This window comes from Lemur catta, chromosome 1 (assembly GCF_020740605.2).
Source record: "Lemur catta isolate mLemCat1 chromosome 1, mLemCat1.pri, whole genome shotgun sequence".
NCBI lineage: Eukaryota > Metazoa > Chordata > Mammalia > Primates > Lemuridae > Lemur > Lemur catta.
The window spans coordinates 26,799,965-26,827,455 of NC_059128.1; the positions used below are offsets into that span (position 1 = coordinate 26,799,965).

General features: G+C 47.2%; 2 protein-coding genes across 10 annotated transcripts in view; one reads left to right on the forward strand and one right to left on the reverse strand.

The window, feature by feature from the left end:
• ZFYVE1 (zinc finger FYVE-type containing 1) overlaps nucleotides 1-7,907 on the forward strand; it is a 46,295-nt gene extending 38,388 nt beyond the window's left edge. For all 4 annotated transcript variants that reach the window (XM_045564448.1, XM_045564455.1, XM_045564470.1 and 1 more), the window contains exons 7-12: nucleotides 612-709; nucleotides 802-919; nucleotides 3,082-3,252; nucleotides 3,844-4,024; nucleotides 4,599-4,712; nucleotides 6,298-7,907. In XM_045564448.1, coding sequence (XP_045420404.1) covers nucleotides 612-709; nucleotides 802-919; nucleotides 3,082-3,252; nucleotides 3,844-4,024; nucleotides 4,599-4,712; nucleotides 6,298-6,530 — 915 coding nt within the window. In that variant the 3' untranslated portion in view covers nucleotides 6,531-7,907. The remainder of the gene's footprint in view (nucleotides 1-611; nucleotides 710-801; nucleotides 920-3,081; nucleotides 3,253-3,843; nucleotides 4,025-4,598; nucleotides 4,713-6,297) is intronic.
• Nucleotides 7,908-8,054: 147 nt separating this feature from the next.
• Nucleotides 8,055-27,491, reverse strand: part of DCAF4 (DDB1 and CUL4 associated factor 4) — a 30,655-nt gene continuing 11,218 nt past the window's right edge. For 2 of the 6 annotated variants that reach the window (XM_045564489.1, XM_045564483.1), the window contains exons 5-14: nucleotides 26,808-26,890; nucleotides 25,246-25,348; nucleotides 22,858-23,001; nucleotides 21,896-21,945; nucleotides 17,454-17,533; nucleotides 16,065-16,166; nucleotides 15,533-15,630; nucleotides 13,786-13,959; nucleotides 13,328-13,442; nucleotides 10,408-11,479 (exon numbers count right to left, since the gene is read on the reverse strand). In XM_045564489.1, coding sequence (XP_045420445.1) covers nucleotides 11,286-11,479; nucleotides 13,328-13,442; nucleotides 13,786-13,959; nucleotides 15,533-15,630; nucleotides 16,065-16,166; nucleotides 17,454-17,533; nucleotides 21,896-21,945; nucleotides 22,858-23,001; nucleotides 25,246-25,348; nucleotides 26,808-26,890 — 1,143 coding nt within the window. In that variant the 3' untranslated portion in view covers nucleotides 10,408-11,285. Of the gene's footprint in view, nucleotides 8,595-10,407; nucleotides 11,480-13,327; nucleotides 13,443-13,785; nucleotides 13,960-15,532; nucleotides 15,631-16,064; nucleotides 16,167-17,453; nucleotides 17,534-21,895; nucleotides 21,946-22,857; nucleotides 23,002-25,245; nucleotides 25,349-26,807; nucleotides 26,893-27,491 lie in introns of those variants that run through there. The other 4 variants (XR_006738163.1, XR_006738159.1, XM_045564502.1 and 1 more) reach the window with 4 other exon arrangements.

A 27,491-nucleotide genomic window follows, 5' to 3' on the forward strand; every position in this document is an offset into this window, starting at 1 on the left:
ATGTACGGGGTCATACACATCATATACATTGACTTTTTTTTTTTTTTTTTTTTTTTTTTGAGACAGAGTCTCTATCTGTTGCCTGGGCTAGAGTGCCATGGCATCAGACTAGCTCACAGCAACCTCAAACTTCTGGGCTCAAGCAATCCTTCTGCCTCAGCCTCCCAAGTAGCTGGGACTACAGGCCTGCACCACCATGCCTGGCTAATTTTTTCTCTTTTTAGTAGAGATGGGGTCTTGAACTCCCAACCTCCAGCGATCCTCCCGCCTTGGCCTCCCAAAGTGCTAGGATTACAGGCGTGAGCCACCGCGCCTGGCCCCCCATTCATTCTTCTGAAAAGCAGAAATGCTCTTCAGGAAACTAGTGTTGATTGATTTTTTTTTTTTTCTGTCTGTGACAGGTCTGTAATTTAAAGCTCAGTGTTTGGGCCTGGGGAGGGGTACACACTCATTTCATTATCATTCAGGGCACTGGTTTCTTTAGAGGAATGAACCTTCTGAGGTGCTAAACTCAGGGTCTGGAACCCTCAGCTGGTATGGTTTGTGGGGAGTCGGGGTGGCCGGGGGTGTGGTGGAAATAAAATGAGCTGGCGGAGCGCTCTGTGTTTCAGGCCTGCTACGAGAGAGGCAAGGAGGTCAGCGTAGTGCCCAAAACATCTGCTTCCACCGACTCTCCCTGGATGGGTCTTGCAAAGTATGCCTGGTCTGGGTGAGTTGAAACAACACAGCTAAAGGTGTTTTGGTGCATCTGTCTCCCGAGGCACCTGGCCGGGTAACAGTGTTTATTTGCCTCCCTTGTAGGTATGTGATTGAGTGTCCTAACTGTGGCGTGGTCTATCGCAGTCGGCAGTACTGGTATGGGAACCAAGATCCTGTGGATACGGTGGTGCGGACGGAGATCGTGCACGTGTGGCCCGGGGTAAGAACCTTTGATTAGCTTTTCTTTCTCTTGTATCATTTGGTTATATATGTGTGTGGGAAAGTGGAAGTTGTTAGAATTAAGGTTAATCATGAATTTCAATATACTGGTGGTTTAGAAAGGCAGGATCTGGAGAACCTTTCTTATGCAAGACCTTTAATTGTTTTTCTTTCTTGCATAAATATTAGGAGCACAACTGTAAATAAACTAAAAATGACCCTATAGTTCTCCTTTGGCAAATAAAAGTTCATTTATTCAAGTTCTCCTCAGTCATTTTCTATATCCATATGATTTAAAGTTGCAGTTATAATTTACATGCCATTTTCCTCATCTTTTCTCATAACATTATTTAGTTTTATTTCCACACTGTTGCTACTTTTCATGATTCTCATTTGTAGTCACTGTAATATTTTGTCCAGTGGTATGGTGTGACTCCCCATTCTCTTTTTGGACATTTATTCTGTTCACAATTTTTTCTTATCAAAGAAAATGCTATAGTGACCATCTTCGTGTGAGAAAACCACTTTCTTTTTTTTTTTTGAGACAGAGTCTTGTTCTGTTGCCCTGGGTAGAGTGTAGTGGTGTCATTGTAGCTCACTGCAGCCCCAAACTCCTGGGCTCAAGCGATCCTCCTGCCTTAGCGTTCCGGAGTGCTAGGATTACAGGCATGAGCCACTGTACCTGGTCAGAAAACCACTTCCTTGTTTTGGGAAATTTTCTTTGAAGTATATTCTAAGTAATGGGGTTACCGTGTACCCTTAATCACTGTTCTTTAATTTGAGTTTTGAATTTTGGATGTTAGAAAAACAAATCTGTTTACAAGGCAGTGATATGGTGCTTTCATTATGTATGAGATCACTGTTATTTGGGTGGGGAACCTGCAGCCTTGGGGCCACACGTGGCCTCCTAGATCCTTGAATGTGGCCTTTTGACCGAATATAAATTTTACAGAACAAATTTTTTTTTTTTTTTTTTGAGACAGAGTCTCACTCTGTTGCCCGGGCTAGAGTGAGTGCCGTGGCGTCAGCCTAGCTCACAGCAACCTCAGACTCCTGGGCTCAGGCGATCCTCCTGCTTCAGCCTCCCGAGTAGCTGGGACTACAGGCATGCACCACCATGCCCAGCTAATTTTTCTATATATATTTTTAGCTGTCCGTATAATTTCTTTCTATTTTTAGTAGAGACGGGGTCTCGCTCTTGCTCAGGCTGGTCTCGAACTCCTGAGCTCAAACGATCCGCCCGTCTCGGCCTCCCAGAGTGCTAGGATTACAGGCGTGAGCCACCGCACCTGGCCCAGAACAAATCTTTTTAATAAAGGGATTTGTTCTTTGAAGTTTGGATGTGGTTGAGGGGCCACACCTGGGGATCCAGAGGGGCCACATGTGGCCTTTGAGGCTACAGGTTCCCCACCCTTACCAGGACAACTTTAAAGTGAGAAAGTGGTAAGGTAGTTTCTAAGTGGTGGGTTATAAGTGCTGAGATAGTTTTTGGATATACAATATTCCAGGAAAACAATAATCTAGTAGTTTACTCTTAGGCTGCATTCCTCATAGTCCTTGGGATTAGGAGAATACAGGCGCCTCCTCGTCTGTTTGTTGGCTCATTCATTCATTCACTCATTATTTCAGCATAGTTTATTGAGTACTATGTGCCCAGAATTGAGCTAGATACTTTACAAAAATACAAAAATGGAAGAGATACATTATTCTCAGAGTTCACAGTTTAATAAGGAGTCAGATACATAAATAGATGTTGCACTTACCCACAGAAACAGGATTCCTGGAGATATACAGGTATTAGAGGAACAGTGGGTAGGGCTCCTGACTGAGGAGGCTTCCTGGCGCGGTGTCGTCTCCTGTGTCCTCTGGGCAAAGCGAGTCCTGAATTGAACAGCTGCACATCAAGTCTCATGATCCTTGCAGGGAATAATGCCAGAGAGATTCCTACTGTGTCTATTCTTCCCTGCCAGGGAGTTTGTTTTTCTTTTTTTATTATTTTTCTAAATTTTATTTTTATATACTGTCAGTCTCACCTGTATATGAGCCAGGGAGTTTATGGTTCTGAGCTGGCCGTGGTGAGTGTGCAACTCACCAGAGACCACTCTCCTTCCTTCCTTTTACCCCCTTCCCAGAGCATGATGGGAGCCTGCATTTTCATTTCAGACCGATGGGTTTCTGAAGGACAACAACAATGCTGCCCAGCGCCTGCTGGATGGGATGAGCTTCATGGCCCAGTCAGTGTCTGAGCTTAGCCTGGGGCCCACCAAGGCTGTGACTTCCTGGCTGACAGACCAGATCGCCCCTGCCTACTGGAGACCCAACTCCCAGATCCTGGTATGGAGTGGCAGGCTGCCCCCGCGGCCCCGGCACAGCCCGTCTTGCCTAGGCTGCTTTCCCCGTGCTCGGCTTGCTCTGTGAGGGAGGCACAAGCGTTTTCTCCCAGGAAAATTAGCTCCAGCAGGACTGGGAAGGGAAGGGTTTATGGAGGCAGCCAGTTTTCTCTTTGCTCACTGATTCCCCTTTCTGGTGTTCTCCAAATATTTCCTTTGTGGTGGTTTTAGCTTCCTTACCTGCAGGGGCCAGTTAGTTCTGCTCAGATGTCTGCGGTTGCAGATACAGAATCTGGAGGGAAAGGGGCCTTAGAGGTCATTTAGGTTCGTCCTCCGCCTGACACGTAAATGTCTACAGCACCTACAGCAAGGGACCCCTGGCTTCAGCCCAAACACTTTGTGACAGGAAACTCACTCCTTACCAGGCTTCCTTTCCACTCTCAGATAACTCTTACTGCTAGCAAGGCTTTGTCCTTACTGAGCTGAAACCTGCCTCCCTTAGTTTCTGGTTTTTCCCCCTGGGTCTTGTTGACTTCCCCAGCTGAGCAGACTCGTACCATACCTGCTTCTCTGTTTTGTTTTGGGTTTGGAACAGAGCTGCAACAAGTGCGCGACGTCCTTTAAAGATAACGACACTAAGCATCACTGCCGGGCCTGTGGGGAGGGCTTCTGTGACAGCTGTTCATCCAAGACCCGGCCAGTGCCCGAGCGGGGCTGGGGCCCTGCGCCTGTGCGGGTGTGTGACAACTGTTATGAAGCCAGGAATGTCCAGTTAGGTAATGTGGGGCCCGGCTGCTGCAAACACGTAGGGGGAGAACTTCCCTCCTTGGCACTGGGTGTTGGGAACTGGCCCCCACGTGCCCCTCCCTGTTTCTAACCACAGCACTCTTCTGAGAGCAGTTGCTCCTCTGGTCTTGGCCAATCGTCCTCTAAACTCTTCGTTAGCAGAGTCCTGGGGATGCTATTCCTTAGGGGGTGTGTTTGAACCCATTGTGCTCTCTAAGCTGCAGAAGTGCTTCTGCAAGAAGGGAATACACACCTAGCAGCTGATTTCTGAAAAGGCTGCAGTGTTTACCAGAGATGGCTTAGACTGGGGTTCTAGGTCATGCTCCTGGAACCTTTCTGCCTTACTTTAAAAGGTTATAAAATAGCTTCAGAAGGTTGCAGGTAAAAGACCAACATGTCACCCAATTTCAGGGTCTGGGCTGACCTCCCCTGTAGCAATCGTTGCAGGATAGCACAGTGGTACCCTGGGAAAAGAATCTAGAAGTGTTCTGCTATTGCCTGCTGAGTTTTACATTTGGGAAATGACTTAAGAGGTGACAGCTTTTCTTTTATCGTTGTCTACAGATGTTACTGAGGCACAGGCGGACGATGAAGGCGGAACGCTGATTGCTCGGAAGGTGGGCGAGGCTGTGCAGAACACTCTGGGAGCCGTGGTGACAGCCATTGACATACCACTAGGTGGGCCTGGCAGTGCTTCTCTTGGGTGTAGCGTATGTGGGATGAGGGGCTTTGGGGTGCCCTGGGCTGTCATTTTGTCAAAGTCTTGCCAACCTAGGTTGAATTGGGCATAAGGAAAAAAACTTCACATTTGCTTCTGCTAAGTACCTTAGTGGTTTCATATTTATTCTCTTGCACCATCTAGTGCCGTGTAACAAACTACCTTAAAATGTAAAGGTTTAAAACAACCACCATTTTATGATGTCTTACAACTTTGTTGGGCTAGAAGTTGGGAAGGGTAATGATTCTGCTCCAAATGGCATTGCCTGGAGTTACTACCTGATATTCCAGGGTGGCAGCTAATCTTGAGGGTGCACGGTGACGTCACTTATGGGCCAGGTGCCTTGGCACGGGGCAGTTGGAAGGCTGGGCTCTGCTCTGCATGTATTCTCCAGGCCCGTTCACGTATCTCTCCAGTGGTAGCTGGACTTAAATGGTGGCTCAGTGCTCCAAGAGTTAATAGTCCAAGAGACAGGAAGTAGAAGCTGCTAGTCTCAACGCCTGGGCCTGTAAACTGGTGCTTCTGTAGTCTAGTCTCCTGTATTCTGTTGTGGTCACAGAGCCTGCTTGGATTCAAGGGGTGGGGGAGGGAGGGCAGGAGTGTCAAAGATAAAAGGCATGTCAAAGATTTGTGACTGTCTTTAATCCGACACACTAGCCAAACTGCTATTAATTTAGGATTTAATATATTAATAGCTACCCAGCTCCGGATGTCGGGGGGTGGGGGTGGTGGTTCTTGTAGCCAGGATGGGAAGAGGGAGAGGAAGGGAAATTGGCCGGTGTGTGGCTGGCTTAGACAGGGTTGGCCAGCCATGGGGCAGTTTGGTGCATCACAGGGGAGAGACCAGAGGTTTCTGGGTGGGTGGTGATGAAAGTGGCTTGGACCAGATTTCATCCTTGTGGCTCACAAAATGAGCAGATGAGCTTTTACACGAGGATGTAGGAATGGATGGATGTGCCCAGGCTTGAAGCTCAGGTTGCATCTGCCCTCAGGCACCTGGGAGAGGGAAGGGCCACCCTTGGCACAGATGACCTGCCAGCTATGCTCACCAAGTGCTCACTTACTGAGGAACCCCACTGGGTGTGAAGTCCCAGGCCAGTGTGTTAGACACGCTGTTTCTTGTCATCCTCCTAACAGTTCTTCAAGGTGGAATGTTAAAGATGAGGAAGCACCCAAGAGGTTAAGTAACCTGTCTTAATCCTGCAGCTACTAATTAACTTGTCCTCAGTGGAACTGGGGTTTCAGTGTCTGACTCCAGAGCCCAGCCTTCCTCATAGTTCCCTCAGTGGTTCTTGCTGCAGCTGCCCTTCAGGGTCCCCTGGAGAGCTTGTGCGCCTGTCAGCAGCAGGGCCTAGGCCCAGCCCAGAGATTCTGTTCCAGATGGTAGGGGCGGAGGCCAGGCCTCTGCATTTTTTAGAGTCTCTGTTGGTGACTATGTGCAGTTGGGATTACAAGCCAGAAAGTGTCTGAGGATGCCCTCTTGCTAGCTGGGACTCAGGGCATTGGGTTTTGTGTGTCCTGACCATTGTTCCTTCTCTGCCATAGGTCTCGTAAAGGACGCGGCCAGGCCGGCGTACTGGGTGCCTGACCACGAGATCCTCCACTGCCACAACTGCAGGAAGGAGTTCAGCATCAAGCTCTCCAAGCATCACTGCCGGGCCTGCGGACAGGGCTTCTGTGATGAGTGCTCCCATGACCGCCGGGCTGTCCCCTCTCGTGGCTGGGACCATCCCGTCCGAGTCTGCTTCAACTGCAATAAAAAGCCCGGTGACCTTTAACCCCAGTCCCCTCTCCGAGTCCTTCACAATTCCTTAGGTTCTCAGGGTTAGAAACTGAGGTCTCGTCGAGGTAGGCCCTCCTCCCGGTCACCTGCTGTGGTGTGTGTCCTCTCCTCTACTCATCCTGGGGCCACTTTCCCTCAGTGGGGGTGAGCCTGGCGGCAGGCCCGAAGGCATGAACCCCTCAGGGCCGGGGCCGAGCAACTATAGCAAAGGGGAAATGAACCTGAATCCGTTGCATTTATTTCATTTTAAAACAGTAAGTATATATGTGTGTATGTATCTCCATATATACATATGAAAGGAACCTGGAGTGTATCGAACCTGCTGCTGGCTGCGAAGACTTTCCAGTCTGTCCCCAGCACAGGGAAAAGGTGGCAGTGGCAGCAGGTCTTCCTCACAAAGCCGAGCCAGGTGCAAAGCCACTGCGTTGCTGGTCCCCCCTTGCTGTTCCTCCCCGAGCCTCAGAAACCTCTCCCTTCCTTGCCTTTTCCCTTCCTGCCTCAACTGCCTCCCAGGGACTTTTTGCTTGAAACAGCCTGAAGGTAAATTCACCTGGGCCTCGGGGAGTCAAATCCCAGTTCTTGGCTTAAGCCTGTTTTGATCAGAGACCACCCAACTTAGTGTGCAGGTCACCGGAGTGGGTGGAGGGTCAGGGATCAGGTCTTCGGCCCTGAGAAGTCGAAATGCAGGTGCCTTGCCATCCCTCGTACCTGGGAGAGCAAGGAAGGCAACGGGCCCTCCCGGCAGCGCTTCCTGCTCGTTGATGCTTGTCTCCACTAGGCCTTCCTAAAAGGCTGTGCCCTGCTCCTAAATTGAAACACCTGCCACCCTCCATCCCCCCTGGAGCCCATGATCAGCTTCTGAGTGTCGCACTAGGATTTTTATTGCTTAAAGTGTCTTAAATCTTTGTTCCCAGTCACATAACCTCTCTGGCTATTGGAGGGGGTGATCATGAGAAACCTTCCAGGGAAACAGAGCACAGAATGGACTGTTAGTTGTTTTTTTAAAGTATACATAAATATTGCAACAGATCATTAAAAATTCTCTTTTCGGTTCTTGCAAGAGAAGTCAACAAACTTTTCTCATCAAGAGCTTGGACATCCTTATCTATTGTGAGTGGAAAGAGACTGTTGTGCTGAAATCCTGTCGTCATGGTGGATTTTATCTTCAGTGGCCAAAAATGAAGACTTAAAAGCATACTTCTTGACTGAACTGGTGGGTGGTCATTCCTGGCGTATCAGTGTGACACGAGCCCTGGAGTGTGTTGGTCCTTCTCAGACCTGTTCCTTACCACCTCCTGTGGCCGTGACTGAGGCCCTACTCTAGAGCTGTGTATTATCAAATTTGCCATTATAAAGGAATCTTCCTGCTGAATGTAGACTGTGCTCTTTCCTCCAGCTCCATCAGGAAAGCTTGCTTACCTCTTCTTCCCCGTTGATGGGAAAGTAGCTGGTGGCTTTCAGAGCAGAAGCCAAGTAAGAGGCATATTTCTACGGTGGTAATATTTTCCTGTAAATGTTTATTCTGACACATAACTTTAAGAAAAAGCATTGCAAAATACCACAAATCCATTGTCATATGGAGTGGGTTTTAATCTCATGACAACAGATTGTTCCCCCCCAGCTTTTAGGTAGATGGCATGTCCCTGATCAGTCTGCTTACTGGGACCAGAACTTTGTGGATTGTCATGAATATTCCTTTATTTAGAAGAGATGAGAGCTGATTGGTCACAGGATTTTTTCTAGCGACTGTACGGTTCCACAAGTGCTCACTCATCACATAGGCGTCCTGTATGTGGCTGTTCCTTGGCCTTCCCCCAGTGGGGGTGAGTGTTGGGTGGGAGCCGCAGCACAGGCTGGGCTGCGCTGGCCTGGCCCGGGGTGGGCAGCGAGGCGGGTGCGCGCAGCTCGGGAAGCGGTTTTGTGGCTTGGCTTCTCTGAGTGCCACACTGTAGCTGTCATATCAAGGTCATGGCGTGGGGAGACTCTTCTCTCAGTGGCAGAGACTGGGTATTACTCCTCATTTGTCATTTCTAGGTTTAAAATAGGTATTCCTAGTGACCTATGGGAGCATTGGAAAAAATTTTTTTCCTCTTGAATGTGACACTTTTCTTCTGCCTTGTCTGTCCTGTTCCTGTCAGTGATCCACTGTTTCCCCATCTCTGTGGCCACTGATGCTGTGGTCTTTGTCCCTCCCCTGCCCCAGTTTCTCTCCCCGTGTCTCTTTCCTGCCTCCATCTCTTTCACCCATATCTTCTCTCAATTTTTTGGGTGAGTGGGGCAGGGCAGGAAAGGTTTGGGAAAAGAGGTGAAATGTTGCAGCCATATTAGACCTGGTGGTTCTGTCGTTGTGTTGGGGCACTCCACCTGGCCACATGGTAATGACATTTCTAGCTTGTCACTATCCTAGTCTAAGGCTCTTTTCATAGGAATTGGGCAGAAAAATCTAAACTCCCTTACACTCGTCAGACTAATGGAGGAAAGGAAGTGTACCAGTATCCAGTCAATGGGAGGTTCTTTCCTGCACTGTACGCATCTAATCCCAGCCTCAACTATTTGGGGTGAAAGCCAGCTAAATACAGGATGAAGAAGTCTTAAAAAACCCATCGAACTACGATACATCTACACTTCAGCTTGATTAATTTTCTCAAACTGAAAACCACATTACCAACCAGCACCCAGATTAAGAAACAGAACATGGCCATCCTCCCCCACCCCCCAACTAGGAGTAACCACTATTTAATAAACTGACATTTAATAACCTAGTTTAGCTCTCCCTCCTCTTTAGGGGGAGGTGCAACATAAAAACTTTTCATCACGTTGTGGGTGTAAAAGACTTGCTCATAGGTGGAGGGAGTTGTTAAATCTATCCCTGACAGCAGTGACTAGAGATTTTAGCTTGTGGCTGAAAGCTAAGGGGTGTCCTAAACAGTGGGCCAAGGGGGATCATTACACATCCCTTGGGTTTAACTCTACTGGCTTTACTTATTTGGGAATTGGAAAAGCAAAGAGATCAGATATGTAGGTGCCTGTTACATGTTGGCACTGTGCTAGGAACTTTATATATAAAATATATATTAAAAATGTCTATAAGATAGATACACACATGTATGGTTAATTCTCATAACCACTCTGAAAGGTAGGCAGTAGTGTTCACACTTCATAGCTAAAGCCATTGGCTCAGAGAGGTTCAGAATCCCAGAGTGGCATGGCGAATCAGTTGAAGCTGGCCTGTGAGTCCTGGAGGCCTGGACAACTCCAAAGTGAAGAGTGTATACTCTGCCTTATGCAGCCTTCCCTGGTATCTCACTGTAGAGCTTCTTCCTTTAAGTTTTCCTTCTCTTTCACAGCTTGTGAATTCTTTTACATTTCCAGATAAAGTCAGTATCTTTTCTTTAAGGGGGAAGTTAAAAAATCAAGGTACCGGCTGGGCGCGGTGGCTCATGTGTGTAATCCTAGCACTCTGGGAGGCTGAGGCAGGAGGATCGCTCGAGGTCAGAAGTTCGAGACCAGCCTGAGCAAGAAAATAGAAATTACCTGGCCAACTAAAAATATATATATAAAAAAATTAGCCAGGTGTGGTGTCACATGCCTGTAGTCCCAGCTACTTGGGAGGCTGAGGCAGGAGGATTGCTTGAGCCCAGGAGTTTGAGGTTGCTGTGAGCTAGGCTGATGCCACAGCACTCTAGCCTGGGGAATGGAGTGAGACTCTGTCGCAAAAAAAAAAAAAAAGGTACCTGCTACTATTGTGTATAGAGAGCTTAACTTTATATCTAATAATTTCAACTGTCCTAAGAGGTTCTTGGCAAAGGACAGTAACATTAAATACTTGTCTTTCACTGAAAGCTTCAGAATCTCCTAACTCATTAACAGAAGCAACATGCTACACCATGGTTCTTTTTTGTAGTTTACTGTTTGGTAGAAAAACAGGTTCTTTAACACTTTTATATCAACATTTCACCAACCGCCACTCCTAGATTACAAAAGTTAAAGCCAATTTTCTTTGACACTGGGCCTTTAAATCTGACATTCATGTCACTACACCAGAAGCTGGAGCTGCTGTACCCTACATTCTGGAAGGTGCCTCAACAAAGGTGCATTAAGGACTGTTTTAAACTTCTAGCATTGAAAAAGATCAATCATTTCTCCCAATGCCTATAGATAATAACAAAAGGAGAATCCGAGAGATTTGCTATGGACATTGAGTTTGAGAAGGCTAGTTTAATGAGTCTAAATTCCAGCCTTAAATGTTTCTGTAGAGACTCAGGGAAATGAGTCTCCCCCCTCCTCTCCTCTCCTGCTGGCTTCCTCAAGTACAGAAGATGCATGTCTTCCTGCGACCCAGGCACTGACTAGTCAAACAATCTCACCGGTCTCAGCATTAGGCTTCTCCCAAACAGCTTGCGGTGAGAGCAGCAGCTTTAATTTGGTTACTATAGTTTTCACCAACCTTCAGTCCTTGGATGTAGGTTTTTCTGTTAAACAAAAAAAGGGGGACAGACACTACTCTAAGGAATTCAACAAGAAAAGGAAAGAGGTACCTTTTATGAAAAGGACTTTCAAGCTTCTGAGCACACTATTTAACTGAAACAACTTTGCTGAAGTGTCTCCACATAAAACACTCAGCACCTTGCCCCCAGCAGCCAGATGGATGGGATCTGTGTCATTTAAAATGCCCTCATTAGAAACAGTAATAAGCCACTCTTTACTTCCCTAAGTCAATCCACATTCCTCCTGGCTGCACCCTGCAGAATTAGCTGTAGGAGAAACAATAAAGGTCCCGCTGGACAGCCATAAGCAGCCCTGGCGCTCCCCGAAAGCCCCCAAGCCGTGAAGAGAAGGCCACGCTGGGAATGTCGGCTTTGGAGGTGGGGTACGGAGAGGGTATGGTTCTGAGGAGCTGGGCATCATGGAGGCTCCAGATTCTTGTGTAGCAGTCCTGGCCGACTATGAAAGAGGGAAGACACAAGGCAGGTTATCGAGAGAATGCAAAACGAAACTTATGTACATGTAGACATGGCTTCTCATGATTCTTTAGAGCTAAGCATAATTTCATGGGAGCCAAAACACAAACTCAATAACAGAAAGTATCTTTACTGATAACAAGAGTCACCCTGGTGCTCCAGAACCACAACTAGTTGCAGGTATTTAAAGTGACAAGACACACTGGTTGGCTATGTAATGCCATGGCTGGCTCAACAGGCATCCTGGCTAACAGCTGGGCATTTTGTTTCTCTTCGTGTCAAGGAATGTTTATTATTAAGTGGGAGCCCAGCCCCCATCTATCTAGATGATAGACAACTAATTTCCTTTTTATGAATAACTAACCAGGAAGATCTGTCAACTTCATTACATCCTGATGACAGACCAGGTTGACAACTCTCCCAGAGCTCTTTTGGTTTAATGATTCAGTTCCTAAGACCACTTAGTCTTCAGAGCTTTAGGTTCTGAGGAATGTGACCACAACCCCAGGGTTATGGGAGCCCAGACACACGATATATGCTACTGGAGATCTTCAGCAGGAGGAGGAGGGCAGGCCTTGGGCAGTCATGGATTTCACATTTGTGATTTTGACCACCTGAGTGACTCAAAGACCATGGTGCTACCTCCCCTAGGCTCATGGCTGTAGCTTCTTACCGAAGCTGGTGACTACCTGTAGCTGCCTTTCCACAAAGCTTAGCTCTCAGCCAGATGTGGTGGCTCATGCCTGTAACCCTAGCATTCTGGGAGGCCAAGGCTAGAGGACTGCTTGAGCTCAAGAGTTCAAGACCAGCCTGAGCAAGAGCGAGACCCTATCTCTACTAAAAATAGAAAGATTAGTCGGGCATGATGATGCACACCTATAGTCCCAGCTACTTGGGAGGCTGAGGCAGGAGGATCACTTGAGCCCAGGAGTTTGAGGTTGCTGTGAGCGAGGCTGACGCCACGGCACTCTAGTCTGGGCAACAGAGCTAGACTCTGTCTCAAAAAAAAAAAAAAAAAAGGCTTAGCTCTTCTCTATTTTCTAGCATACAGAAGCTCGTCTGAGATAAAAATTTATGGAAAATAGATTTAAAAAGGAAGTTAAATGCTGGTGTTGATAAGAGTAGTAAATAAGAAAGTTCTAACAAAGTGATACTTCTTAGCCACAAAAGCATTTCATGGAGAATAAGTACTTTCTGTAGAAATGTTAACAACCTTGAGAATTCATGAATACTGAGAACATATTCCTTAATGTTAGGGGCCTATTTCATATGTAAAAACACTGATCTTTCATGCTTTCAGATTATTCTATAGCCCAGAAATGATAAAATCTGTAATAACTTGGTAACTCCTTTCCAGGGGGTTTAGTGGCCAGATAGCTGCTCCTGTTCTACAATTCAGGGATCCACAGGGATGGTGGTAAAGGGACCAGGAATCAGTTACTTCATAATGACCATAACTTCTTTTCTCAGCATCCCCTGGTGCAAATGTGAGCAGAAAGAACAGGAGCCCAAGTTTTTGATAAGCCAGTGCATGATGGGCTAATGCTGGCCTGATGAACAGACTCAGACCCCAAACCCAGGTCCCTTAGCACCTCACCTGCTTGTTTCTGAAGTGATGTCTTCCCACTGACATGGGGACAGAGGCTCTCCAACTGGTGGATGTTTAAATCTTTGCTTATTAATATACAACTCTACTTCCCTTCTAGTCTCCCCACCCAACTATCCCTTGATTCAATTCTGTTTCTGAGTAAACTCTCCCTCTGCTAAATTGCTGGGGCCCCTAAGAGATACTACTTGGTGGGATGGAATCTCCCCCTCCTTCCCCAAGTACCTGCCACCACGATTCCTTCTTCCTCATGCACGTGCAAGGGCAGGTAGGCATACTCATTCACGTGGCCTTCGTACTGCCTTATACACTTCATGGCCCTCAGGTCCCACAGCTTGATCTGTGGGGAGAAGCAGCAACACTGGCGAACCCCAGGTTTGAAGCCAGGAGAGGTGGTCTACCGTGCCCTCTTCAGGTCATGAAGGTCTACATCTTGAACTCCTGAGCCCTGGAGCCCATCAAAAGAATGTAACCAGAGAACCCCTTTCTCTTCTGTCTAGGCCAGATTATGCTCACCCAAGCAGCAAAGCAGCCCTCAGGGATTGCCTACAGCTCGCTTGGTCTCCAGCTACCTTTCCCCTGCCTGGTGTCTTGGCACAAGGATCTCTTCTGCAGAATCCCTTTACCTGGCAGGGCTCTGGGCCACAAGATCCTGTGGCTTGAGAAAGGCAGTGTTTCCCTACCTTTCCAGCCATGTCTGATGCCATCACACATTCCTCTTCTTGGAGGATTTGCACAGAGGTCACTGCTGAGTCCTGGAACAGGCGGGTGGCTTTCCACCTCTTGCCTTGGTTTCCACAACGCAGATCAATGGCAAAGATCTCCCCGGAGCGACAGCCATTAAACAGCAAAGGAGCCTGTGGAAAGAGGGACTGCTTGGTGCCCAGCTACGATACCTCCCACTGAGGCTGGGAAGACTGTGTCCTCCTGAATACATCCCTCGATTTCCTCCCCTCTCCCAGCCTCTGGGTCAGATGTGGGTGGACACCTGTCAGTCAGGTTTTGGGTCTCAATGGAGTCGGGAGGGAAGGTGAGTCCTTGTGAAAGGGTTAAAAAGCACTGGGCCCCCTTGTATCCTCCAGCGTCCTCCTAGTGGGGAGCACACAGGACATAGGAGCTGGCCCCCTGGCTTCACTGTTCCCTTCGGCCCCTCTCTTTGAAGCCCCTGTCTCCAAGGTCTTTGGTAAGGCTGCAGTGATGAGTGCGGAGTAGGAGACCAGAGATGCAGGTAGGATGTGGGGTCTTGATTTGAAGGGCAGATGGCCAAGGACAGTCTGAATGATGAACTCTGTGCTTGCTGCCAAAGTAGGTCAGCAGACTCCCTCCTGCCCGCTTTCAAAGAAAGATAGCATTTTCTATAGGCAAGCCTTTGAAATATAGTAATGACTAGGAGTTTGTTTTTTTTTTTCCAGACAGGAGTCTCGCTCTGTTGCCCAGGCTAGAGTGCTGTGGTGTCAGCCTAGCTCACAGCAACCTCAAACTCCTGGGGTTAAGCAATCCTTCTGCCTTAGCCTCCCAAGTAGCTGGGACTACAGGCATGCGCCACCATGCTCGGCTAATTTTTTTCCATATATATTTTTAGCTATCCAAATCATTTTTTTCTATTTTTAGGAGAGACAGGGTCTCACTCTTGCTCAGGCTGGTCTCGAACTCCTGACCTCAAGCGATCCTCCTGCCTCGGCCTCCCAGAGTGCTAGGATTACAGGCGTGAGCTACCGCCCCCAGCCAGGAGGTTTGATTTTTTGTTTTTTTTTTTTTTTTGAGACAGAGTCTCGCTTTGTTGCCTGGGCTAGAGTGAGTGCCGTGGTGTCAGCCTAGCTCACAGCAACCTCAAACTCCTGGGCTTAAGCGATCCTACTGCCTCAGCCTCCCGAGTAGCTGGGACTACAGGCATGTGCCACCATGCCCGGCTAATTTTTTCTATATATATTTTTAGTTGGCCAGATAATTTCTATTTTTAGTAGAGACGGGGTCTCGCTCTTGCTCAGGCTGGTCTCAAACTCCTGACCTTGAGTGATCCACCCGCCTCAGCCTCCCAGAGTGCTAGGATTAGAGGCGTGGGCCACCGCGCCCGGCTAGGAGTTTGATTTTTATATATAAAATGTACAACTTGAAAGCTGTGTATGAAACTAGTTGAGTGCTATGAATTGGTACTTAATTTATACATTTTAAAAATGGTCTGTCCTGCTGGCTATGTCCAAGTACCCAAGAATTGCTAATAATTCATTTAAAGACGAAGTTGTCTAAGGCCAGCTTAGGCAGGCATTTCTGGATCAGCCAATTTTCACTTGGCTCAGACATATTCACAAAGTGACCTGTTAATCCTTTCTGAGGCTCTTTTTAGATGCCATACAGGGGAATACAATTTGAATCCAGCCAAATGTCCATTCTGGGAAAACTTTACATTATACCCTTCCCAATCCAACCAACCAAGAGAGCAAACTGCTGGGTCAAGACATCACTGCTGGTCGCAAACGACTGCCGGTGCCCCGTCACCACATTGGTTAGCAGGACACGCCGAGACAAGCCTGGCAGAGACAGAGAGGGGCCAGTGAGACAGTGTCACGTGTAATCTGAGGGAAGGGACTGCTGGATAGGGTTTTTTTTTTTTTTTTTTTTTGAGACAGAGTCTTGCTCTGTTGCTTGGGCTAGAGTGCTGTGGCACCAGCCTAGCTCACAGCAACCTCAAAGTCCTGGGCTCAAGTGATCCTCCTGCCTCAGTCTCCTGAGTAGGTGGGACTACAGGTGCTTGCCATCACACCCGGCTAAGTTTTTCTATTTTTAGTAGAGACAGGGTCTCACTCTTCTCAGGTTGGTCTTGAACTCCTGACCTCAACCAATCCTCCCACCTTGGCCTCCCAGAGTGCTAGGATTATAGGCATGAGCCACCAAGCCCGGCCCTGGAAAGGGTCTTAAGGTCGGTTAAATCCTCTTCTACGGGTAGCTGTGGAGGCAGGCTCACCTGTACTGAAGCAGTTATTTGCCTGGATGTTCAGGGACCATGCACAGGACCAGGCACCAGGGATCCGGAAACTGCAGAGCATGCCAGGCCGGTCCACTCCTGCTGAGGGGATCAGAAAATGTAGAGCATGGCTGTCCTTTAGGTAGGCCACTGACCACTAGGTTTGGAAAACACCCACATCTGCCCTGAGCTGCTCTGAGTCTATACCTTGGCCCCATTCTGGGTTTTGTGGGGAGAGACTGAGAGAGAGACATACACTCAGCTGGGCTGCCTGGCTCAGAGGTGGTTATTCTGAGAGAGAACGTATGTTAACATTCCCAGGAGTTAACAGTACTAACAGCTATCAGGGAGGCAGTGTAGTGTCACATTACCAGATCACACTATCAGCTGTGTGATCTCAAGTAAAACATTTTAAAACTAAACTTTTGCACTGAAAAAGGCCACAAATCTTAAGGCTATGGTTAGTTCAATGAGTTATCACAAAGTAAATATAGCCATGCACTCACCACCCAGGTTCTAAGAATTACAACCACCCAGTACCCCAGAAGCCCCCCTCGCATCCCTTCTCCAATTACTACCTCCCCCGCAACTCCTCCCCAAAGGGAACCACCATCCTGGTTTCTAACACTAAAATTTGGTTTTGTAAAGCAAATTCTGAACCTGTCTTTGCCTCAGTTTCTTCATCCGTAAAATGGTGGTAAGACACATCCCTGCCCCATACACTTCCTGTGTGATGAAACGCTAGGCACTGGGCCAAGTGTGCATGAGCTCATCTCATTCTCCATGGGAGCTAAAGCGGTGGTGCTGTTTTCACTTCACAGAGGGGTTCAGCAGTCCGTTCGAGTTGGTAAAGGGTGGAGCAGGGATCTGTGCCAGGCCTGCCTGCAGCTTGCACGCTTAGAGGCCTGATCCTTGTCTTATTGATCCTAATTCACTAAAATACTGAAAACTTAGTATTTAGAATGCTGCCAGGAAGGAGTAGTCAAACTGCCTTCAGCCAGAAATGCTATAAGTATCTCCAACAGTGCAGTAGGAGCTTAATAGATGTCTTCTGAATGATCTGTACAGGCAATCCAAATCAATGCTCTGATCTCCTCCATTGGTTAAATAAACTCTAACGCTAGTCTGGCTGCTGAAATGACCCAAAAGGGGTAAAAAGGAGCAGACACTGTAAAAACACACATGCTTCTAGTACTAATCCTGAGACAGGCTTAAGGAATCCTCCCACAGTGCTTCTGCAGTGTCCCTACACTGTGAGCACTGACTCCAGCTCAGCCAGCCTGCGGTTCCCGTACCTCCTCTCTGAGCCACCCCCATGCAGCTCCTGTGGGGCAGAGGACAGAGACCTCCTAAGAGCACTGACTTATGCAAAGGATAAGGACCCTGTACCTGGGTGACTACTGACGAACAGTGACGCTGGGAGCAGGGTGGCACAGCCTGGAGTCTCTGCAAGTCCCATGAGGCACAGCCTAGAAAAAGCTGTTAAGGACAGTCAAGCACAAGGTTCCCCTTTGGGAGGAAGAATGGACATTTACCCTTCAAAAAAGTATACACCACACAAAGTAGGACAGAGAATAACACCCAGTATCCAGATTTAACATGTGTTTACATTTTCCGCATTTAGATTCAGATATTTTTTAAAGGAAAAAAGTCACAGAAACAATTAAAAGCCTTCTCTGACCCCTCCCCACTCCAATTCTCCCTTCTCCTCTACCTGGAATTGCCCTTTTCAAATTGGTATAAGTTCTTCTAGGCCATGTTATAATACTCCCACTACATATATCTGTCCATGAACAATATATATAGTACCATCTGGTTTTAACTTTAATTATTTTATTTTTTTTTAGAGATGGAGTCTCACACTCTATTATCCAGCCTGGAGTGCACGGGCACAATCATAGCTCACTGCCGCTTCCAAGTCCTTAGCTCAGGTGACCCTCCCACCTCAACCTCCCAATTAGCTAGGACTACAGGTATATGCCACCATGCCCAGCTAATTTTTTTTTTTTTTTTGAGTCAGGGTCTCACTCTGTCACCCAGGCTAGAGTTCAGTAGTGTCATCATTGCTCACTGCAACCTCAAACTTCTGGGCTCAAGTGATCCTCCTGCCTCAGCCTTCCAAGTAGCTGGGACTACAGGGGTACAACCACACTTGGGCTAATTTTTCTATTTTTTGTAGGGTCTTACTCTTGCTCAACTGGTCTCGAACTCCTGAGCTCAAGCAATCTTCCTGCCTCAGCCATCCTACTAGCTGGGATTACAGACATGAGCCACTGCACCCAGCCAGCTTGTTTTTAAACATATGAAGTGGCATTGCAATGAGACTCTTCTACAACTTTCTTTCTCCATCGTCTCTTAGATTCATCTATGTTGATGCATATCATTCCAGTTCATTCATCAGTATACCAGACTGGATAAATTGTGAACATAATGTGAACAATATATAGTATACATACCACAATTTATCCAGTCTCCTACTGACAGGAACCTAGGTTGTTTTCAGTTTCTTTGGTCTCTTACCAGGACGAACATCTCTTCCTGTCGCCCTGCTTCCCACTCCCACGTGTGGGAGCTTCTCTAAGGCAGTGTTTCTGAAACCCATAGTAAGAGTTTCATCTTACATCGAAATGTAATATATACACAAAAATATTTGGAAAGTTTCATAAAATATTTACCCTTACTAGATATGAAATTGATTGTTTTCTAATTATTTCATTAAGAAAAAATATTTCTCAGTAAATTGATTTAGTGGCTCATTGACAGGTCATGACCTGCAATCTGAACATGCTGCATTAGGGTCTGTACCTAGAGTAGAAATGTGGGGTGACAGGGGACCATACGTCTTCAACCTAAAATATCAATTTACTTATACCAGCAGTTTTCCTGATTCTTCACATTTGAAAAAACTTGGCACTATCAGCCCTTAAAATTTTTGCTTATCTGAATGGGTACAAAATGACATCTCATTATTATTTTAATTTACATTTCTCTCACTACAAGTGGGTGTAGTGAGTCATATGATTATAGTCATTTGGGTTTCTGTTTATTTGAATTGCTTCTTTTATACCCTTCACCTACTTGTCTACTGGACGGTTTGTCTTCTGGCTCATTTGGTTTCTCTTCCTTTCCCTTCACAACGAAACTTCTCTCCCAAGGAGCCTACGTGTATCCCCACTTTCTTACCTTTCTTTCACTCTTCAACCCACTAAAATCCAGGCCTGATCGTCATCTTCCAGTAAAAGGTTCTCACCAATGTCTAACCTGCTGGTTTCTAAATCTGATACAAACATGCCAGTCCTGCCCTGTGGGCAAGTAGCCCAATTTCTACTACACACTCCTTCTTGGCCTCTGACCCACCTGTCTCTCGGAGGTCCATCCTTGGCCTTCTCCTATCACCAGACTGACAGGCTAGAACCTAAGCCTGTCTCCTTCAGTCCCTCTCCACCACTCCTACTGCATCAGTTCATGCCCCTACGGTCCTGCAGCAGCCTTCCGTCTGAGGGCTCACCCTTACCAGTCTATCCCCCACCCCAAAGGAATTGTTTCAATAAATGGCTCCTTAATCACAATCCTCCAGGGGCATCCTACAGCCCCAAGGATTCAGTCTTGAAAGGCCCTACTTAGCCAGAGACGTCATGGATACCAAACTGTTTCCAACCACATTAAGCTCTCTTGACTCTTCTTTCTCCTAGGAGCTCCTGTATCCTCCCCCATGTGGCTATCACCTTCTAGAAAGGCTGCTGCAACTCCTGAATCCCTCCTGCATACAATTTCCCTCACAGACTGATTACCTGTTGAGCAGCCTGTCCCTAGCACCTTGCACAGGCATCATATATGCTCAAGAGATGTTGGTTAGATGACTACACACATACCTCACTGAAAAAATGCAAAAATCTGCAAAACAACCAAGCAACACTGTTAACCATCTAAATGTGTGATGTGTACCTGACATATTGCCTTGGGTGTTAAGCTCCCTGTTAAATATCTCTAGTATATGAAGGCTTTTGAAACTACAAATGAGAACACTGCTGCTTCCTAAATAAACCACTCTTGCTGCTTCTTCGGAGAGCAAAATGTGGGAGAAAACGGCATACGTACTTTTGGTTACTATGGCTGAAACCCAGCTTACACTCAAACTTTGTACAGTACTTATGGGACCAGTATCACAGATTTAATCCTTTAACAAACCACAGGTTAACTAAGGGCCCAGCCCAGTAAGTGGAGAAAGAATTCAGTCTAACTTCCTACCACTCTTGGGGGTAAAAATGCAGAGTATAGGTCTGAACAAGGTAACCCTTTTTGGAAAGGGGAACTTTCTAAGTTCCATGAACTTTAGTATAAGCACAAAAACTCTTTAGCACAAAAACCTGATTACCCAAAATAACCAGCAGAGGACAAGCCACTGATCAAACTACAACAGATCATACTCTTTAAACCCAATTATATGGATCGTTAACCTCTTCTTAGCCCACAGAAACAGGAGGGCACACCGTGGTGTTTTAAGTTCAGAAATGAGAGTGAGGTTCTTACTTTCTCTGCAAAGCTTGGTCTCTTCTGTCCTCTGGTTAGATCATCACAGTAACAGGTGGTCCCATCAGCCTATTAGCCCTACAGAGCCTGATCAAATGGAAGCCACGTAAAACTTTCAATTTATAGAGCACAGTTTTGTGCCTTATAAGTGAATTTATAATCAGATCTCTAATGTACTCTAGGCTTTAAAACTGTTTGAAATAGAGTGCTGTGAAACAGATTAAAAAAAAAAAGGTTCTGATTGAACAATCATTTGTAGAGGTCCAATGATGTGCCAGAAACTGTGCTAAGTGCATGCACAGAAGTTAACTCATGACAACTCATGATGTAGGTGTTAAGTGCCATGAGTGGTCACAGTTTCAAGAACTCATTTGGTACATGAATGCACAAAGAACAAGAGTCACTGACATGTGGCTCTGGGTCAAACAAGTCCTGTGCAGCATCAAGAGCCCCCAAGGGTACCAGAAGAAGGACCCAGGCACCATGACACTGCACTATTGTGCTCCTAGCAAAAAATCTCTGACTGCTCTCTGGGAAGGCAGAGACTAGAGAGGTAAGTGCTGTGAAAAGGCCATCACTGGCAGGGACCCTAGGCCCAGAGCCCACAGACCCACTTCCAATGCCAAAGGAACACCCTTCTCTGACCCTGCCCTCAGCCTCCCCTGGGAGGACCCTCCCTGCTTTCCTCCTTAACCTAGAAGATTTAGGGTTCTTTCCCAAGGCTATACTGTTCCCTTCTGCTTTTTTTCATCTGCTAAAGCACTAACTCTCTGGCATGAAGGCCGGGTCTGTCTACTGACCCCAGGGCCTGATGCCACGTGCCACAGTGGGAGAGTGGGCAGGCTCAGGAGCAGACTGCCTGGGTTCCAATCCTGTCTCCACCACTTACACATCAAGTTCTAGAACAGTGTTTGGCACATAGTGACATCAATGTCATCCTGAGAAATGGCCATCACAGGACCGCAACTGCTTCTCTGTGCTCCACTGGAATGCTTATTTTCTACTAAGGGGTATTGCTTTTTTGTAAAAAATTTTTTGTAGAGACTGTCTTGCTATGTTCCTAGGCTGGGCCCTAACTCCTGGCATCAGGTGATCCTCCTGCCCTGGCCTCCCAGTGTGCTGGAATTACAGGCATGAGCCACCTCACCCAGCACCACTGCTTTTTTATAAAATGTGAGATGTAAGTGCAGAATGGCCCAGCCCTCTGGCCATTAAGATGCCATCTCACAAAGCCCACAGATGCTTAGGTCCACATTAGGGCATGGCCTACCCACCAAACCTCTTCATCTACCAAAGGATACAGAATGTGGGAATCCAAGTGATTCAGCGAAGCCCAGCACACAGAATTCACCTGGTGAGGAAGCACACAGCAAGATGAAAAGATTGCTTTGACTGTCAGCTGATGGAGAGAAATAGTAAAACGTTTTCCTGTAGAATAACTTGTGGGGATACAGACACGTGACTTCTTTCCTCAGGTCTTGCTCCTCTTCAAATGGGCTGAACAAAAATTCTGAGGACAGGGGATCTGCCTACTCTGCCAGGTAGGACTTGAACAGGACAGGGAGCACGTAACCCCCAGGATTCAGTCCTTCAACACCAACATGGGTCCAACAAGGAGGTATTTGCTATATCTGGTATACCCTACAGGCAGAACTTAATTCTCTACAATGGCAAGGGACAAGCCTAACTCTGAAGGTGTACTGTATCTCACTTCACCCAGAAACCATTTTCAACCTGTATCCATCTTGTGGCTCATGTCCCAAAGGAACAAAAAGTCACAGCTTCTCCCAGATACAGCCATCACCCTGCTGCAATTTAAAGGTTGCCCCCATCGATAGGGAGCGCCTATATTTATCTAAACCTCAGGTTTGGTCAGACTGGCAGACTGATGTGTTGTCCTGGCACAGGGCAGGACCCCTCCATCCAGGCAATGGTTACCGTGGCCCATGTCCCAGGAACTCTATGCCTTGGTGTGGGCCCCTTCAGAGCAACTCTTGACCCTCCTGGAGGGAAGGTACTTATAACCAGTTAAAGAAGCACTGCCTCCACCTACCTCAACTTTCTAATTTAACTTTCTCTTCCAAGACAAGAAACTCCTGGGTCCCTTTTCTTCCCCTAGGGTTCTCAGGAACCAGAAATCCATTTGTCCCTTGGGAAAATGAGATAACCATGCCTTGCGTTCTTCCCAAAGTTCTCTACTCTGAACTTGGCCAACCACCCCAAAGGCAAATGTTCCACAAGTCTAAAGGGATGAGCAATATACCTTCCGGTTGGTGAAGTAGAGGTTTTCGTGCATGTGCACCCTGAGTGAGGGGGTCTTCAGACCGCGCAGGTTGATGATGCCGTACTTGGAGCCTCCAACTTTGACATCGTTCACTGTGAAGAGCCGGTCACTGTTGGTATCCGCCTAGAGGAGGGCAGTGGGCAGTTGGTGACCTCCCAAGCTGAGGTGGGTGGGCTTCAGACCACCTGCCCATCTCTCCTGGCCCCACACTCCACGCACTTTCACTAGGTGACAGCTCCTCTTCATGAGGGAGCATGGAGACAACCTAACTCTCCCCTAATCAGCGTAGCTATCTCTGGGTGAAACAGCAGGAGTCTGGTCCAACAATTCAGAGTAGGGATGAGGACGGCAGTATGAAGGCATGGCCAGGAAGTCTGAGATCTGCACAGATCTGAGACTCTACTCAGAACTGGGTTGGGAGAGTTCCAGCATCCACCCAGAGGAATGTGTCATATGCCATCACGAAAGCCATGCAGCAACACAGACAATGCTAGTTCCTATTACACAGGCACGATGATCACCACCAAGGAAAAAAACCACTGCACTGAATAAAAAGCACAATAGGAAAAGACTACTTAGACTATAGGCTATTTTTAAGATTTTCTTTCTTTCTTTTTTTTTATTTCAGCTTATTATGGGGGTACAAAAGTTTAGGTTACGTATATTGCCCATGCCCCCTCACCTCCCTAGATTTTCTTTTCTCATTTTAAAACATGATGTGCTTAGTAATTATTTCAAAGCAAAAGCTGTATTTATGTGCTTTGTATATGGTTGTTTTTTGTTTTTTTTTTTTTGAGACAGAGTCTCATTTTGTTGCCTAGGCTAGAGTGAGTGCCATGGTGTCAGCCTAGCTCACAGCAACCTCAAACTCCTGGGCTTAAGCGATCCTACTGCCTCAGCCTCCCGAGTAGCTGGGACTACAGGCATGTGCCACCATGCCCAGCTAATTTTTTTCTATATATATTTTTAGTTGTCCAGATAATTTCTTTCTATTTTTAGTAGAGACGGGGTCTCGCTCAGGCTGGTCTCAAACTCCTGACCTGGAGCGATCCACCCGCCTCGGCCTCCCAGAGGGCTAGGATTACAGGCGTGAGCCACTGTGCCTGGCCTGTATATGTTAATAAATATATACACATACACACAGGTTTGGATGCCGGTGAAACTGTATCAACTTTGCAAGTACACTCAGGAAGAACAGTTATATTCCTGGAACAATCGTTACTGGTGACTATAATCAGATCTGAAAAACTGTTCTCCGGGTGGCAAACTGCCTTTCCTGACTCTCTGGTCACACTAGCCAGCCAGTCACCTGTAACTTTGGGCAGCGGGTTGCACACACAGCTCATATACGGTGAGATGAGCATGTAGATCAAGGGGCTCAGGCAGTGTGCGCACCGGGAGACTCCACACACCACTGACCTCCACCGGCCCTTACCTGCTTTATCCCAGGGAACGGGGTCCTGAGGGGAACCCACCATAAGAAAATATTCTCCTGATTCAGGTCAGATTGTACCCCAAACACACATGGAGTGCACAGCTGCAGGAGAACATCTGGGCCCTGTCCCCCAACACACCTTATGTGAAAGGGCCCTACTACCAAGGTCCCTGGGGCAAGAGGACTCACAGCATCAAGCTCAAGGGTCAATGTGTAGTATCAGCCTCCGCTCCTCCCAGAAGGGCACTGGGCTGAGGCTCTCTTTGCTTTTGTGTCTACCTCTCACTCCCCTTGGCTCTCCCTTGGCCTCCAGGAGGACAGGGATGGCCAGGCAGGCTATGCTGTCATGCTCCTTTTGTTTGCAGTGGACCCTCTGCCTCTCTGCCAACATTTCCCTGGCCTCAGCTTCCAGCTCAGATCTAACCAGAAGCAGAGAAGACTTTCTACTCCCTGCAAATGATGTGTTGGAGGTGTGCTGATGTGCAGGCTGCCACTGAGAGGGCAGCAAGCAAGGGAGTCATACCTGGTTGCTCCTGAAGGCACACTGGAGTTTCAGGTTTAACATCAAATCCTGCCCTAGTTTAGGAAAGGTTAGAAGCCCCTGGGTCCACTGTGTACCTTTTCAACTGCATACACAACACAGCCAAGAAGTTATTTTGTGATGGTTCTTAGGTGTGGCTGGGCCCAGTTTCTAGTGTCAAATGAGGAGCTGAAGTGGAGGTGGTGATGATCACAGCACAGCTTGCCCTACCAACTCAGCACCTACCAATGGGTAACTGGTGGGCAAGTTAGGATGGTAAAGCGAAGACACTGCCACTTTCACAGCATTCGGCTCCTACACAGGCTTGACGACCACCAACACCAAACCAGGAAGCATCTAGGTAGTGGCAGCCACACCAGCATCCACAGATGTCCCTGCCCCCTCCACTCACCAGTATGAGGTTAAATTGGTCGCTTGCCAAAGCAGAGGGATCCGAGCTGTGAATGTGGACCTTCTTCCTTTGCATGCAGCTCACACGCAGCTCATGGGCTAAACTGCAGAGGTAAATGGGGGGAGGGGAGAGCACAGATGCCATGACCGACATCTGTGAAGATGATCCAGGGGTTTCTGTCCTTCCTCACCCCTTCTCCTAGTTGGCCCTTTCCATGTTACTTCTCAGCAATGCAGCTCAGCAAAATTCCAGAAAATGTGAATTTGAGCTTCCCCACAGAACGCTGACAAAGTGAAAACAAAGAACTGGGTGGGGCTGGGTATGGTGGCTCATGCCTATAACCCTAGCACTCTAGAAGGCTGAGGCGGTAGGACTGCCTGAGGTCAGGGGTTTGAGATCAGCTTGAGCAAGGGCGAGACCTCCGTCTCTACTAAAAAACAGAAAAAATTAGTTGGGCAATTAAAAAAACATAGCAAAGATTAGCTGGGCGTGGTGGCACGTGCCTGTAGTCCCAGCTCCTTGGGAGGCTGAGGCAGGAGGATGGCTTGAGCCCAGGAGTTTGAGGTTGCTGTGAGCTAGGCTGACGCCACGGCACTCTAGCCCAAGCATCAGAGCAAGACTCTCTCTCAAACAAAAAACTAGGTAGTCCATTCACAGACTTAAAGAGAGCTGGAACTAGAGGAGTCTGTTTCTACATCTAGCACAATTGCTGCTTTTGAGATGCACCCAGGTATGTGGCCACCCACCCTGCTGTTCTTTCCCTCTCCCACAGCACAGCTACTTTCCCACTAAAGATGAAGCCTATTTTAGGGTGAAAACCAGATCTAACTAGACCTCTAACTCTTTCCCCCTCTTAGCACCTGCCTGACACCTCCTGCATGGCTGGCCTTCCCTGAAGGGGGCACTGCCCCACGGTGATAGGGCTATGCCCCCAGGAAGCACCTCAAATGCATGTGTTTCTTCACCTGCCCACATACAGCCAATGCAGCAGATGGCAGGGTTTGAAGCTCCGATGTTAAGAGTCAGACAGTTCCCACCCTTCTAGCTTGACCTTGAGCAAATCACTCCACTCTGAGCCTCAGTCTCTTCTTCAGGAAATGGGGGGAAGTATCAACCTCTCACAGGATTTTAGTTAGAATTGTGTCCCAAGTATTTTGATAAAGTTTAGTACATATACATCCAAATAATGACCCATTTTTGGTGACAACTCATTAGATGCGTAAGAGAAGGAGGCAGAAATCTCATAGGAATGAAGATGTAGGACCTCTACTAAAAATGATTTATGAGTAACAGAGAGTAAACAACTAGAGTAATTTCTGCCTAAATCCCCATTCTCTTTCCCTAGCCTCCTGCAAGTCTCTCCTTCCCTTGCTCTAGAGAGAAAATGATTGTCTCAGGACTGATTAAGCAGCAGACAGAGGCTGTGAACTGGAGTCCCTCAACTGTGAAGACTCTCACAGGGTAGCCACATGGTCTACCCTGATTGGATTCTTGGAACATGGAAATAAGGAACAGGAAAAGAACATTCATGAAAAAAACATAACAATGAGGCATTGTCTTACCGGCAATAACTGGTGACACTGAGAAAACCCAGCTGGCTTTTTCGCAGCATGGAAGATGCATTAAATCCCAATCTGGCTATTTTCTACGTTAAAAAAAAAAAATCAATGAAAATTTGTTTGTTAAAGGATAACAGAGAATGTTTTTAGTTCCATAGGATGCAATGAAAAAATAGGTACTAAACGGGCAGAAATTATATGCATAAAAATCTGACGGTGTCTTTTGCAAGCCTCCACTCCTTGACAAGAGGAAAAGCCCAGCACAAGAAAGTATGTGTGAGTTGGAAAGTCTGTTCAGCTCCTCTGTCCTATCTCCCCCTCCATCCACACCTGGGGTGATGATGCCACCGAGCTAGTGAATGTGGCAATGGGACTGGAACTTCAGGTCTGTACCAGACTCCCCATTCCACCTGTGGGCCAGGATTTTCTGTTCTACTGCCCCCACAACCAACAGAATATTGTGCATCTAAGGCTGTCTTCAGCACTGCCTGTGGCACTGCAAATCACACATATCAAAACTGCGCATCCTGGTTTTCTACCTAAAATAGTTACTGAATTAACATCTCACTGCTCCCCAAGATTCTCCTGGGAAATGACAAAATGTTAGAACTACTAGTGATACTTAGCAAACAAGAAAAGTGGGGTGGGAGGAAGGGATTTCTTGACTGTTCTTATTCTCATCATCAT